At 41.0% G+C, this 16,668-nt stretch overlaps 2 protein-coding genes across 2 annotated transcripts; one reads left to right on the forward strand and one right to left on the reverse strand.

The window, feature by feature from the left end:
- On the reverse strand, positions 1–5,722 carry LOC307259330 (ubiquitin-conjugating enzyme E2 G1-like). The gene is made up of 6 exons (XM_080039134.1): positions 5,578–5,722; positions 2,794–2,896; positions 2,586–2,683; positions 2,267–2,445; positions 2,047–2,154; positions 1–1,945 (listed from the first exon to the last, which is right to left on the reverse strand). The coding sequence occupies exons 1-5, from the start codon at positions 5,618–5,620 to the stop codon at positions 2,068–2,070; spliced, it is 510 nt and encodes a 169-aa protein (XP_079895260.1). The 5' UTR covers positions 5,621–5,722; the 3' UTR covers positions 1–1,945; positions 2,047–2,067.
- Positions 5,723–7,424: 1,702 nt separating this feature from the next.
- anapc7 (anaphase promoting complex subunit 7) lies at positions 7,425–16,587 on the forward strand. Its single transcript, XM_080041766.1, has 11 exons — positions 7,425–7,603; positions 8,462–8,648; positions 9,225–9,344; positions 9,476–9,587; positions 9,984–10,137; positions 11,823–11,965; positions 12,085–12,202; positions 12,899–13,095; positions 13,780–14,004; positions 14,186–14,336; positions 15,616–16,587. Exons 1-11 carry the CDS (start codon positions 7,503–7,505, stop codon positions 15,803–15,805), a joined length of 1,698 nt encoding a protein of 565 aa, XP_079897892.1. The 5' UTR covers positions 7,425–7,502; the 3' UTR covers positions 15,806–16,587.
- The last annotated feature ends 81 nt before the right edge of the window (positions 16,588–16,668 follow it).

Raw genomic sequence — 16,668 nt, forward strand, 5'->3', positions numbered from 1 at the left:
ACACTTTATTAAGCATCATGTCCAATATACATTGCATCGACATAAAATGGGGGGGAAAAAATAAAACAAAACAAATTAATGGCGTTAGGGTGGATTACCTGGACACACCATTTTTTCAGGGCGTATTGCTTAATGACATTTCAAACGCACCGAATCTGTGCAAATACAGTGAACACCGGTCAGAGGAGGAGGTCATGGTAGGTTAGAAAATTCTGACTTCAAAAAGGTAATGTCAACAGCAGTTTAGGTGATCATCAAGTCTACAGAAATCTACTAACTGTACACATCACATTCACCCAGAATGTACTAACAATGGTGTCATATATCTAAAAACGTATCCAGCTCCTTCAAAACCTGATTGCATGCGCCAAAAATATGGTTAGCTATTTTCCAATGTCAAGTCACAGATCAATCATGTATAACATAATTCCAGATAGATTTCATCATGGCTTTTAATAGTCAGTAACACCGTCAATGAAAGTGAGCAAAAGCCAATGGTTTTCCAGACTCCACCCAAAACACGACTGTGTATATTCTTCAAAACAGAAAAACTTAGACGCGGGATTGTGTTAATTCGCCCATCAGAACACTTCTCTAGACTTTACCAAGTGGTGACTTAACTTCAAGTATCTATTCAGAATTGCAACACAAATTCAATCATTAAGTTAAAAGGTGATAAATATTATCCAAGAATGCACCAATCAAAAACGCAAGATGTTCATAGAATAGTATCAACCATCTGCCCAAAGTCTTTCAAAGTCTAAATCCACCAATGAATCTTTTAGACACATATTAATCGAAACCAAATGTGCCAAAGTTAGAACGACTAACCTAATTCTACTCAAAGAGACCAGAACATTTCCCTATGTTCACGGATTAAGGACTCAAACAACCATGATCCAAATGGGTTATCCTTTGAAATTGAGGTAAACCCAGGTGCCACTTTACCAGCACACACGTGGAATTATCACAGTTTAGGCTATTTTCACAGGCTGGCTGTCCATGATTTATAATTTCTTTATAAGAAGACATTACTAGTTGATAAATCATTGATATTTTCTTTGACCACAAGGGCCACGTGTGAAGGAATAGGGTCAGGAATATTAGAGATTTATTTTACGGATTGCTCATCGAGACTCTAATGGAAAGGTGATGCCGAGAAGTTGGCGCCAACCTTCTGTTACCATTAGCTATGCTTGTGCGAGTCAATGCATTAGAAAAACAATGACTCTCAAATCACTGAGTAAGCCATTCCATTTACATCTACACAGCTAGCAACAAAGACATAACAGAGCTGTTTGAGGGGGTCATGCAGGGTTTGAGAGTCATGGTTTCAGACCATAGACATACACTGGCGTAAGAAGGAGATGCTAACAGGAGGCTGTTTCTCAGAAAAAAAATAAAAGAAGTTCTCAGCCAGACCCTCCAGATAACAAGCAGACTGTGAGGAAGTGAAGCCAACAAAAGGCAACAGTGATTCAATGACAAGTGTTGGAAATGATTACATCTATTGACAGGGATGTGTTGGGGCAGACAATAATCTGGTGGTAAGGATTCAGGGAGGGGAGGACAGGTGATGACCTAAATGGTAACGGGGTTTTTTCCTTTTGTTTTTACACAATCTTGACCACTAAATTGCATAAGAAACCTGGTATAAAGTAGAAACTGTTCAGCAGCAGATAAAAAAAGCAAGTTAATTTACAGTAGTGACATTATCTTACATCATTAATTTTTCTCCAAAATAAATAACATTAAATATACAATTCCAGGTAGGAAACGGGTTAGTTTCTCTGGTGGGGGGGGTTCTCCAATTGGCTCATCTTGTGGAAAATAACAACCGTTCACAGAAACGTGGTTGAGGGGCCAACCAATTCCTCTGACTGGCAAAACAAGGGGTGCAAAAGCCTTTTGCTGAAATCTTCCCTCTGAAGGCATTTCCTTTAAACTGAGAAGAAAAGAAAAAGATAATGAAATGACAATTACCTCCAGAACTAAATGTTTCATGTGTGACTATTACTTATAGCTGAAACAATTCAATTGACTCACCCTGGAATTTACAATGGAGTCCTAATCAAATGCCATCTCTTGACTTTTTCTTACACAGCGCGCCACCTTCCTCTTGAATTCACCGTTAGGGTCCTCCCTCCACTCTTTCTGTGGGAGCAACATTAGAATTGTTTTCAATGACACATCCTCAAATGACTTAAACAGGTAAGAAAAGAGGATTTCCAGTGCACTGACAATGGGATAAGTAGTATCAACTCACCGCAGCATCCACATTAGCCGGTGAATCGCTGTTTGGGTCTGCCAGCATGGAGATAACACTAATCATGATTGTCTCTACCGTGTGGATGGGGAGCCAGCGCTCCTCAGGCTTCTCATAACCAAACTTATCTTCTCCTGGCTCGTGCAGAATTGAGATGCAAACATCGCCGTTTTTTGCAACTGTGGAGAGAGGGAGCAGAAATTGAAATGAAGCCAATACAATGTGTTTGACAGAATTCATTTCAAAGTAAACTGAAAGACTGGATTACTTTTATACTTCAATCATAAACATCCAATAAAAGTAGCAAGAGTGCGTTTACCATTCGGGTGCCAGAGTTCAGTGATAAACTTCATCTTTGGAGGTCGTAGTGGATAATCATAGGGAAAGGTTAGGTATGCTTTGAAAAACCCTCCTTCACTGAAATACAAAGAACACAGGACAAATGTGTAAAATAATGTGCCATTGAAACAATTGATATGTCTCTCAATCAAAGACACCTAGAAAAAGATATATATGTTTGCACTTACAAAAGGGTATCTTGTGGACCAATGATCACGACTTCCCATTTATATATGTCATCGTCATCTATCAGACCAGCTGAAAAGCCCTCCACAGGGTTCTTGTTGAGCTCTGGGAAGAAAAGAATGTGTTGTTTAATAATAATGACCTGCAAATGAAATACAACAACTACAGCAATTTCATAAAAAGGGACAGGTCTACTTATTTGAGCAAGTAAGAGGTGGTGAGGCAAGGTTTACTGGGTATTTTTTGGGACCAAGTCAACATTTAAAGCTGCCTTCGGTCATAGGAAGGACAGTGATTAAAGTGGTGATAGAAAAAATGAAATAAATAATAAAGCCAACTGGTACAATTGCATAAAACACACCCACCACCAGGATAGAATAGCTGCTGCAACAGATGGTGCACAGTAAACACTAATGAAAACACAATCCCAATACATCTGTGTTGAAGTCATTGACATTGATCAACCACTAAGCTAGTTCAAATCTAAGTTGAACTGCGTGTTTTTTTTTCTCTCTTTTGTGAAATGCTGATGATGCAAGTTGTCAACTGTTGTATCAGACCCTTTAATTAGCAAAATTAAAAGCAACGCATCAAGTGTGTTGATTTGAACTCCTGTTTGCTTGTGCTATGGGATTCTGGCTAGAGCAAATACATTTATCATACAACAACAAAGTATGTACCCTCTAATCCTATAATCTGTAGTGTGTGTGTGTGTGTGTGTGTGTGTGTGTGTGTGTGTGTACTGTACATATACACCCAAAAACACACATGTGCCTCTCCTCCATAAGAATGCTGGAAAGGTCATTGGGTCCATTTGTCACATTACAGGAGAATCATCAAGTCATAGTCTTGCACAACCCCAACTCTATTTCATAAGTGTACAGTTTGGCTAATATTCACTGAAACAATTTGTTGTTTCCTGAAGTAATAATGAATAGTGTAACTGTGAACCTGAATCAACCACAGTGAAGAAGACTAGTGATTCACAACCCCACGCACAGCGAAAGCAAAATTAGCATATTGTCCAGTACTGTAGGCTAAATCAGTCATAGGATGGGATGATGGCATGTCTAATCGTCAGTAGCAGATGCAGTGGTGGGTGGGTTTCAGCAGCACACTGAAAATGTCTTCCTGTCCACAGTCAGTGGTTATGGTTAGCTCCGGTACATTATGACAGTAGGTCTAACTTAACTTTGTCTATGTAGGTCACTTCAGCTACAGTGTACAGCTGGGATGAATACTTAAATATCAGTGTCGTGACGGGACTATACACTGTGTGGGGATGTCTCCTCCTGATGACCATAACAAACTATATTTTCTCACACCACCGACCTCTTGTTAAAAATAAATTCATTTTTATTAACAGAATATTTGCATACCATGCACACTGAGGAGTTGGTTCAATACCTCCTTAGTGTATCAATTTGACTTTAAATATCTGCTATAATGGATTACAGCAACAATCATGGTTTAAATAATAACAGTATCAGATTGAAAAACTGTTACTTTGCTTATCTAATGCATTCCAAGTTAGAGTTAAGACTTTGTTATACTACAATTGTACAACTGTAGGCACAATTGCATCAATTACTATAAGTTAGGGGCACTTTTGAATAAAAGAGGACTTCTTTGGTCCAGGGACAAATTAGATTTTTTTTTGCTATGTCATTATATTATTCTAGCTCATTCAGAAAACACAACCAAAATACCAAAAATAATGATAATGTGTCAATTAAATGTTGAAACGTTACCACATGAAATCTTGTCATGCTGGACTGATTTGATTATTAATTCATTGTTGTCATTATTAAAATAAAATAAAATGGATGCCATAAACTATTGAGTTTTTAAAATACAAAAAAAAAAAACACTTTAGGCCTACATAAAATCCATCTCCCTATGTCTCAGCATTTTCAAGACTTTTGAAAGACTGATTTAAGACAATTAAATAGCCGAGAAATAATGGTCTCATTTTTAGATGAATGAATTCAACGCTCTTTAAGACTTCATAAGGATGAGTAACCCAGTATCTAGGCGACTCGGGAGTCAGTCCTCCAGACACTGGACAGCACTGTCAGTCAGCTGGGTACCACACTTTGCATCAGATGTATCAGTAGCCTATCTAATAAGAGACACTCCACTAGTAGTTATAATATTGACTGATTCTCAGAATAAGCAAACAGTAAGAGTTTCGTTAGTGAGGGCTTCATCCCTGACATGCGTATCCTCACTTAAAGCCGCAAACTAACCAGCGTTACAGCCAGAGACAGATTTGACACCAGAAACGTTAGACTTTATCTGATATGGCTTGGTGGTTAGCGTATAATTCCAACCAAGTTGCTTCAGATGCAGTAGCATAGCATATGTGTCTATGAAAGGCGTACAATTGATAAATGCTATCATTGGCAAAGCCAAAGTCATCAGAGCAGATGAGTCCCTAGTTTGATTATTCCTTTGTTCCGTCAGCTAACTAAAGTCGAACTCGCTAGCCCGTTAGCAAGGTTGGCGCTGCGATTCAGATACATTGTTATTTGAGCCACGTACCCCTCAAAATATATATCCTCATTTCCACCTGAAGTCAGATAATCAATGCAGCTTAGCCACAGAGTGAGCTGCAGTAATGAAGGAGTCTGTTATGTTGCTCTGTTAGCTTTCTGTGCTTACTCCTATGGCGTAAACATTTAGCTTTGCGTGGCTAAAAGGAAGCTAACGTTAGCGAGCTGCTAGGTAGGCAGCCTTTATATCGGCTAACGCTATATTTGCTTACAATTTAGTGTTGTTATTACCTGCCAGTTGTTTTCGAAGAAGCAATGCTGATTGTTCGGTCATGGTACGTGGGCGGAAATGAAAAACACTTTGTGTCAACGAATACTTTGGGAAAAATTAAGAGCTAAAGCCGAAACCGAGGTGAGAGCTCGCGCTGCCTGCTGCTGATTTCCCTCTGTGTTTTGACATAAGGTTCAGCTGCTGGCTTTAGTCATGCGCATGCGCCTCTGCAGTTGACTGTTATGTGTCCAAGGCAACATTTCTCCAGAAATCAACAGGCACTAACCTAAGGCTCCCTAGCCAACATTGACCTATTTGAATGTTTTATTGACATGTAATAAACCGGATTTTACCATTAGAGATGAGTTCCCAGAGGAGGTTGTGATTTCACCTGGGACTCTGGGACATCAAAATAGGCCTACTGTATGTGTCAAGAATCATCTCCCATCAGTGCTTTGTTGTCTTTTGTGAATCACAAAGACCACGTGGTTTATGATGATGATAGTGATAGGCTACTGACTGACAGAGAAATTAGTTATTGTTTACTTCATTCATTGTGTTTTTTTTTGTGGTTCAGATCATAGACATATATACGTATATATACTGTATATATATGTATATTATATCTATGGGTTCAGATGAACAAGATGGTATGATTATGACACGTTTAAAACATAGGCTATGTTAATACTTTCTGAATCACAGTGTTAGCAATTGGGTTCTGAATATTTTGGGAACCAGTTTTGCATTGGGCCCACTGCAGTCTACTGTAAGTGGTTAGATTTGAAGAGGTATAAACTGTGTTGTATTCGTCCATAGTATGTCCAGCTGATTTTCCATGATCCTTTTCCAAAAGCCTATCTTACACTTAACCAACCTTCTGTTTCTATTCTGAAGTTTGAAGAATAGCTTTGCTATATCAACACTCCTGTGCAGCTGACACGGTGAACCTGCTCCTGTTTATATCTAAACAGATTTTGATGCTAAGCTTCACAATTCTTTGACCAATGACTTGGTAAGATTTCTTATATTGTTATTTGACTGTTGCTCAGACCTATCCCTAACCCTCTCTGTCCTTTCAGTGGCCAGTCTCGTTGAACCACTGTAGGCCTACAGTGTCTTCTTCACCATGAATGGCAAACAGGGGATCATCTCCTGTGGGGCATGGTTGGGACAGGGCACAGTCTATCTCAGGTGACATGGGTGATATATCTTGGCTACATTTGTAAAATTGCGGGCATCAGGTCATTTGCCAGCTGAACATAGACAGTCTATGCCAGTTTTGTCCTAAAACCTAAAGTAAATTAGGAATTTTCACTGTACTTTATTAGGTGAATGTATAAATAATTAGGATGTATTAATGTATTAGGAACACTATAACTGAAACTAATGACAGTTATAATGGCAAATCTTTTTTTAAATAAATATATTTACGACTTAGGCTATATATTTTTAAATACAAGTAGGCTAGCTATTTTACATAGGTTATTTAGAACATGTGTGTTTGAATTAACAGTTGTGTCGTTACCAAAATAAAAAATAAAATAATGTACAAAACGTAAAAATACTGCTGCACCAAATACACAAGATGCGTTCAGTAATATCGTAAATATGTCAACGTCCAAACTTCATCAATTCAAGAGGCTAATGAAAACCTTTTACTTATCCGTCAAACGTAATTTTCTCTTTTGCTCTATGCATTTGTTCACAGACTGTTTCTAAAATAAAAGTAAAACTAACACATTTCTTCCCCAAAGTCGAATTCACAAGTACAGTGGTTGAAAGCACGAGCTTTCACTGAGTACGTGAATGCATCAGTATGCGGAAGGAAGGTTGTTGAGCGCCATATTTAATACACCAAGAGCTAGATAGCGTTAGCTGTTTACCAGCCCAAACTTTAAACCTGACACTCAAACCTTTACGCACGCCCTCAACATCATCCAAAATGAATGTAGTAGATCATGTACGGGACATGGCCGCCGCTGGCCTTCACTCTAATGTCCGGACATTGAGCAGTTTGTTGCTGACGATGAGTAATAACAACCCGTAAGTAATGCCCGAATGGGGTCCGTCTATTTCCTGAAGAGTGGTTACCTCTATGCCTGCGATCTGTGTGTTGTTAGCCTGTAACAGTGATAGCACATAGCTAACTGGTCAACAACAGCTTACTAACATGCATGACGGTGGGTTACTAAAAATCAGCACGATCATTCATGCAAACAGACGCCTGCCAAATACTCATCCCAAGCAATCGAGTTAATACGAGTTTCAGTTATATGGTTGTGCAGGACGTAATGCCCGTTCTTTTCCAGGACATAGTCATATGTGGAGTCTCATCTCATGCAGTTGACTATAAGTGTTGTCAATTTAACCGATCAGCCAGTATTAACTTGCTTTTCCTCACTCCACTATCTCCACAACATGTTGTGATTGATTTTAAAACAGTGTTCATGAAACAGTCGTGCTGTCAAAGTTATAGGACACTATTGTTTTGCTCTGATGTGGGAGACAGCTGATGCAGAATGCCTCTACTACTTCTTCTGCCTCTACAAACTCCATAACTTCCCCCCCCCCCCTCTCCTGTGCTTTACATCAAAGGACGTTTCACTCTTTGTCTGTTGATTTCGGATGTCCCAATACATGCATGTCAATTGTAGTTTGCTGAAAATACATACATGCCCCACTAACTCCAATAGCATTTTGGAGTATTTGTCTTTATTCTTGACATTTCTCGACAAATCTTCCTTATCTGATTTTTCTCTCCTGTGGCCCTAAAATTCTTCTGTACTTTAGTATGTAGTGTAGTAAAAAGAAAAAGTATGTGATTTGGAACGCAGGGAGAGTCAGATGTCTGTGTTGTGATCCTTACACCTTCTGATTATTCCTATCTTTTGTTGACTCCAGAGAGGTGTTCTCACCGGCCCAGAAGTACCAGCTGTTGGTTTACCATGCCGACGCCATCTTCCACGACAAGGAATATCGCAACGCTGTCTGCAAATACAGCATGGCCCTGCAACAGAAGAAAGTGCTCAGCAAGACATCCAAAGTCCGTACTTCTACCGGAGGAGCCGCGTCTAACCTACAGGCACAGGTACAGTTTGTATTGAAGCCGTGACACAACCCAAGTGTGTAGTAGCTATCCTACAGACTGGAAGATGATGGCAATAACATGATGTGTTCTAAAGGGGGAGTCATTGATCAAAAGTGCACCATGGCAAAATCAGTGAATATCTCCTCACAATCCGCTACCTGTACTGTGTGTGCACTGAAAAAAAATCCACTTTACAGAGCGTATGACTATGTATTAATAACACTGGGGTGTCAGCACACACACAGTATGGTCAGTAATGAATCGTGAGGAGATTTTCACTGATTTGACAATGAGTGATTTTGACAACAAGCGGTCTCCACAATCTCTGACTCTCCCCTTTTTAATTAGCTACTTTATAAGTTCACCATGGCATAATCATGGTGTCTGCAAGACTGCAAGTTGAGGGAACCTTGCATTCCCTGGATGTCAGACACTGTTCCACTTACCATTTGGACTGAAAGTTTTGATAGGTGAACAGTTGTTTTGCCACGTCGAAAACATTTACCCCCTATGTATCGTCCATTCTTGACAAAAATCCTCGATTGTTAATGGAAAAATGTGCTGTCTTTTTTTTAGAGTTTGCCTTCAGAAATCGAGGTGAAGTACAAGATAGCTGAATGCTACACCATTTTGAAACTGGATAAAGATGCTATTGCAGCGCTGGATGGGATTCCCTCCAGACAGAGGACTCCAAAGGTATAAGCACCCTCATGGTTCTTTTCTTCTTGTAGAGAATAATAATGAATTCTGCACATTTTTGAGTCCATTGGCTTGTTAATGGACAGTTGTGATAACGTGGATGATGCTGTGGTTCATTGTGGCTTCAGATCAACATGATGCTAGCTAACCTGTACAGAAAGGCTGGTCAGGAGCGCTCTGCAGTCACCAGCTACAAAGAGGTCCTCAGACAGTGTCCCCTCGCCCTGGACGCAATCATTGGTACGTCTTGTCACATCCAGCAACACTCACTGACTGACTGACTGACTGACTGACTGACTGACTGACTGACTGACTGACTGACTGACTGACTGACTGACTGACTGACTGACTGACTGACTGACTGACTCACTCACTCACTCACTCACTCACTCACTCACTCACTCACTCACTCACTCACTCACTCACTCACTCACTCACTCACTCACTCACTCACTCACTCACTCACTCACTCACTCACTCACTCACTCACTCACTCACTCACTCACTCACTCACTCACTCACTCACTCACTCACTCACTCACTCACTCACTCACCCACCGACCTGATTGCTCAAGAATTTCCTGTAGTGCACTGGTTGTCGCATCATGGTAAATCAACCTTTGCTTCTCCCTCTAGGTCTTCTCTCTTTATCCGTCAAAGGAGCTGAAGTGGCGTCCATGACTATGGATGTGATGCAGAGCGTGCCCAACCTGGACTGGCTGTCTGTGTGGGTCAAAGCATATGCCTTCATACATTCAGGGGACAATCAAAGAGCCATCAACACTATCTGGTGAGCAGACGAGCCATGCTTTCTCCAACGTCACTGAATATGCTTTTTTTCCCTTTTTTATTTTATTTATAACTTTTCATATAACAATCTGTTTATTTGATGCATCTCCGTCCCTCTTCTTAAGGCTTGCCGAATCAGTAACCTCTTTTAAATCACTTCTTAAAACACATTTTTATAGACTTGCTTTTACGTCTATTCATTCTTTTTATTCTTTTTCTTAATGTCTTTTTATTAGGGCTGTCAAGCGATTAAAAAAATTAATCTAATTAATTACAGGCTCTGTGATTAATTAATCTAAATTAATCGCATACTTTTATGACACTTTTATACATGTTTATAAACAGCTGTATAGCCTGCTAGTCTCTCTCTCTAACTCTCTCTCTCTCGCTCTCTCTCTCACTCTCTCTCTCCGTCTCTCGTAACTTCTGTCTCCACAACAGACAGCGCTGCACTGCCACAGATGCTTATGCCGATTCATTCACCATCGTCGTACTCATAGAAAATAAAAATATTCAGAGACACACACGCACACACAGACACACACACACACACACACACACATTTACGCGGACGACGAGACAGCTAGCAAACAAAATTGAGACACGGGGAGAAAGATTGAGAGATACTGTTTTGAACCTAGCCTTAATTGTTGCACCCACTAAATCAATAATGCACAGACACTGGCTGCGGAGAATAAAGTAAGATGTCTTCCTACCTTCATGCTTATTAAACCGTCTATAGAGCCCTCGGCCCCCTGCTTCTCTCTTTACTTTTCTCCCTTTCACCCGCGCGGGCTGTGTCTGCTTCAGGTGCAGCTCGGTGCAGCTACGCACCACTTTTGCACCGGGTCAAAGGGCATTATAGAAGTGCGATTAATCTGCGTTAATTTTTTTAATCGCGTTAATTTTTCTGTGATTAATTAATCGAAATTAACGCGTTAATTTGACAGCCCTACTTTTTACCATAGATAGTAAATAATATGGATGTAGCATCCGGGCTGACCTCAGTTATTCACACGGCATCCAATAATCCTGGTTTGTGCGCGTCGCCATCTTGTGAGACTTTTACTCCGCCTCACTCCTCTTGCCGAAAAGGGGAATCAACGTCACGTCGGGGGGAGGGAGATAGCTGACGTATACCTCCGAGGCAAAGTGAGGGACAACGGGCGGAGAGCTGTCACTCAAGAGATCGCGGCAATACATTTTAACCTCTAAAAGAATAAAAACTAGCGTGGGCCAAAAAAATTCACCCCCCTCAGTCTTGTCATGGAGATATGACCTAAACATACAGACTAAAATGGTTTTGTGGCCCAGGCTGTAAATAGGTTTAATAAGACTTTGAAAACGGCCTATCTAACAAGTGAGTCAAAGAAAAACTGCTAGTCTTGGCGCCACTCCCAGTGGCACTTTCTGGTTACTACAGTTGTAGGTCACTTCCTTATTGGATGCCGGTAAAAATCGCTGAGGTTGGGGCTTGGTTTTTACCCTACCACCTATTAATCTCATTTGTTTTTTTGTGTGTATATATGTGGAGTATGTGTATTTATCTTTTTGTATATGTGTTTTTTGATTAGTATGTATTTATCTGATTGTACTTGCTCGTATGTATTTTGTTAAAGCCCTTTTGTAAACCGTTGTTTTTAAAGGTGCTATAAAAATAAAAACATATTATTATTCTTGCTTCAGCTCTCTAGAGAAGAAGTCTCTGCTGAGGGACAATGTGGACCTCCTGGTGTCTCTGGCTGATGTCTACTTCAGGGCAGGAGACACCAAGAACGCCATCCTGAAGTTTGAACAGGCCCAGATACTGGACATGTACATCATCAAAGGTACGCTGCTTTGATATCTCTTCCTGCTTTGATTGTCATTATCTGTGCAGTAGCCTAGGAACACTTGCCCCAGCTTCACACTAGTCTAAGCTGACTTGTGTTTGTGATTGCACTTGCAGGCATGGATGTTTACGGCTACCTGATGGCCCGCGAGGGACACCTGGAGGATGTTGAGGCCCTGGGAGGAAGATTATTTAATATCTCAGACCAGCATGCAGAACCCTGGGTGATCTCTGGGTGAGTGTCTGATTTATATAGCCTTGTTTCCACTGAGCACGCGTTTTTATTTGAGTTTCCACTGGCAAAAGTTGGAAAGGGTACCGATATAAGCAAACCGTGCCACACCTATTTTTTGTCAACCTTTCGTTGAGGTGCCAAGCCGTTCCAAAGGATCCCAAAAGGCTGGAGATACACAATGCAGTCTGTTGATTGGTCGACAGAATCTAAACCGCCGTGTGTATTCACCTCGGCAAGAGTGAAGAGTCTTGTGTTTAGAGAAAAATGTCAGCTTGAAGCTCTTTTTTTTTTTATTGTGTGGCATTTTTCCTCTCCATTGAGTTAATCAGCGGGCTACACTGTGTCCTGCTGCTATGATGTCACCATATTTACATAGCTGCGGCGGCACCGTTCAATGGCTCTGACCCATAGACTGTATATTCTCTGACTACGGCTATCGCGGCCCGGCGAAAAGCCAGCATACCAAGTATGGGTACTGTCGGAAGTGGAAACGCAAGCCAGATCTAGGGTTACCGTTCCCTGCCGAACCGTGCCGAACCGAACTGTGCTGCTCAGTGGAAACGAGGCACAATACTGCACACTCCATGGGTAACGGGGCCCTTTTTTTCTTTTCTATTTTTGACAAAATCTGCTACATGAAATATCATTGTCCTAAAAATGTTGTAATAATCATTGGAATGTGTTTCTGTTGTTCAGTTGTCACAGCTTTTACAGCAAGCGTTACTCCAGAGCGCTGTACCTGGGGGCCAAGGCCATCCAGCTGAACAGCAACAGTGTGCAGGCTCTCCTCCTTAAGGGGGCAGCACTGAGAAACATGGGGCGCGTTCAAGAAGCCATAATCCACTTCAGAGAGGCCATGCGTCTGGCGCCCTGCCGGCTCGACTGCTATGAAGGCATGTTTGACTTTTTAATCCTGTCCTCTTGTGTCGTCAGATGTGGTACATTTCTATTTTGCTTGCTTTTACATTTTAAAGGTGGAGTCCAAATGTGTTGTCAAAATCACTTATACACATGCACAGCTTAGCCTATGTAAACAAAGGGTATGTAAACAATGTGGGCCCACCGTAGATAGCAATATGCCCGTTTACAGAGCCAAGGCTTTGTATTAACACTGGATTTTTTTTTCAGCGCACACACAGTACTGACAGGTAGCAGATCATGAGGAGATACTCACTGATTTTTACAAAAATTAGATTTTGACATCAAGCGATCTCCAGAATCGCTGACTCCTTTTAAAGGAATACTTCACCCATACGGAACCGGCGTTTTATCATTATAAAATCGTTATTATAATATAATGAATGAGGTTTTTCTTCCCCAAGTCTTTCCTCAGTCTTACCTTGGCCCAGGTGTCCTGTTAATCCTACATTTTTACTAGTATGATGTCACACTAGTAAAATGTTGGGTTAGACAGTGAGACCATAAAACACTCTTTCTGCCTTTTCTCAGACTAGGATGAACCGATTTCAAAAATGTTTGCACATTTATACTACATAGGATCTCGGAGTTCAATACACCTTCATATTCCTACAGGTGAAGTAGGTCTTTAAGTGGAAGTAACAACTGTCCCTTCACAGGTCTGATCGACTGTTACCTGGCGTCCAATGGGATTCGAGAGGCCATGGGGATGGCCAATAACATCTATAAGACCCTGGGGGCCAATGCCCAGACCCTGACCATCCTGGCTACAGTTTGCCTGGAAGACCCCGTCACTCAGGAGAAAGCCAAAACCCTGCTGGACAAAGCCCTGGCCCAGAGACCAGACTACACCAAGGCTGTGGTCAAAAAGGCCGAGCTGCTCAGTATGTACAACTGTTAGAATCAACCCTTTGAAACGCTCACCAGCCATGCATTTGTTTCTTCTGCCTTTCACATATAAACACATAAGTAGTAATCATTTTATATTTGATTACATAAAGAAAGAAAAGAATGACCATGGAGATAAAGGTGCAAATGAAAGTGTTTTTTCTTTTTCTTGTGAAGGCCGTGAACAGAAATTTGAAGAAGGCATCGCTCTCCTCCGGAACGCCCTGGCCAATCAGAGTGACTGTGTCCTGCACAGGATGCTGGGAGATTTCCTGGTGGCCGTCAACGACTACCAAGAAGCCATGGATCAGTACAGCATAGCGCTAAGGTAACCAGAGATTCACAGATAATATTCACAGATAATATTATACTACAAAAGCTTATTTTTAGCCACTTTTATATTGTGCATACCAATCTACGACAGAGGCCACTTCGAGGACATGTGATTCATTACAATAAAGTCATCATTTTACAAGGGGAAAAGTCATATTATAAAGTAATTAGGGCTGTCAAAATGAACGCGTTAACGCAGGGTGATTCATTTCTGGAATTAACGCGTTATTTTTTTTAACGCATTTAACGTGTGTGCAGAATGACCCGCCCCGTGCATCCCACCCGCTCTGTACTACAGTCAGTCTAACATTGTGACTGACCCAGGATCAGTAGCTGCGCACGGCCAAACATAGCAGCAGCACGCTAGTCTGTGTTTTAAACTGCTAACGGCCACGTCTGTATCGTGGGCGGCAGTTGCTCTCGGAAGCAACAGGAGAAACATTCTGCTCCGTTCACGGGAGGAAACAAACGTCTGCAATTTTCAGAGGTGTGTGTGATAAATACGTGATCAACATAACGTCGGCTTTCTGTTACAAATGAACAGTCCCATAGAATGTGGTTGTGCGTGCAAACACACACGCACAAACTGCAATCAGGTTGTATTAAGGGATGCAAAACCATGGATTCACCAAATCAATGCCATTCTATAGCCTATCCTATATTTGCTCAAAGACATAGGAATAGAGACAGCCAAATTGAAGTATGGTGTGGTAGCATATGTTTTAGTTGATTATAATTTATATGCAGTATTTACACCATCATTTGGATTTTCAATGAATAAAAAAACTATATTTAAATGTATATTTTCACCTATCTTTCCATTCATACAACAATATACAGAGAAAATGGTAATTTTCCGGGCCTATTTCGAATGGTAGAATTAATCGTGATTAATCTGATTAAAAATTAGTTTGACAGCCCTAAAAGTAATATCTGTAATATTACAAGAATTTAGAGTAGAAATGTTTTCTTTTCCCTGCAAAATTAAAAAACGATCTTGTGAAGTTATAGCTACATTTATCCACAAATAAGTGGTAAATAAATAAATAAATATAAATGTAGTTACAAATCAGCACCTTGTTATGAATAAATCCCATTATCATGTGACTGCTCTCTCCATGGTCTTGTAGGTTACCATTCATATGTTTGACTGAATCATGTGTATTTTATGGTTCTGGTAAAATCACAACTTGGGTACAAACAAGGTTGTGATACTTTTTTTTTTTCTGTTTTAACTGTTGGTGTGCCGTGTTATTTCTCCCCCTCCTGTGAAGCCTGGATCCCAACGACCAGAAGTCTCTGGAGGGCATGCAGAAGATGGAGAAGGAGGAGAGTCCTGCTGACGCCACGGTGGAGCTGGACGGTGACGACATGGAGGGCAGCGGGGAGGACGGGGACCTGGAGGGCAGTGACAGTGAGGCGGCGCAGTGGGCCGACCAGGAACAATGGTTTGGTATGCAGTGACCCAGGGGGCCGGGCCACTGACCTACACACAGCAAGGCAGGGCTCCACCTTCTAACACAGGGCAGGGAGGTGGGGGGGGTAGCTGTCAGCCAACCAGGGCGAGGACAATGCAGTTTTCCCAGCTTTCGGACGACCGCATCAGCTGTGTGTGTGTGTGTGTGTGTGTACGGCTGTCCAGTCCAGTTATACAGGAGCAGCAGACACTAATAAACCACAAAGGGAAATCAAGATGTGTTGATTTGCTCTGTGTATAAAGTAAGTCATATCTCTGATGCTACTTTTTGTCTTCAGCACTTCTTAGTTTCATTCTAGGCTTGCAGTCATTATACTCATTAAAAAGTGGAAGAGGGTTCATTAAAAAAGAAAGAAAAAGACCCAACTGGGGTTTTCTCCAGGAAAGATGTACACGGAAGCAGTTGTTAGGATCGACTGGTATGATAAGGTAACACTTGGGCTACAGTGAAGACTGAGTTTTTAAATGTATGTTGTGTTTGAGTCTGACTGACTCACTAAAGCTTATGAATTTGCCTGGGCTTTTGTGGCTTGACAGGCAAACAAAGGGGTCTGTGAGAATGCGACTGTGTATCATAATTTTGTCACACGAGAACAGGTCACATATTGTACATGTAAATTACTATTTTGTGTGTTGAATCTGCCTTTCTGTATAAAAAAAACCAACCCTATGATTGACTCATTTTTCAGTTGGAAAGTGTTACTTAACCATTTCAAGACAAATGTTTATAGTATTTTGTACATATTTTAAAGTGTATAATAAAAGATAAAATCACTTGATCATGAATGTGAGTCGTCCTGTTTGTAGGCAGTGCATTTCCACTAAAGAATGAAATGAAGGAGCAGTGAGT

This window comes from Ammodytes marinus (genome assembly GCF_949987685.1).
Source record: "Ammodytes marinus genome assembly, chromosome: 2".
Lineage (NCBI taxonomy): Eukaryota > Metazoa > Chordata > Actinopteri > Uranoscopiformes > Ammodytidae > Ammodytes > Ammodytes marinus.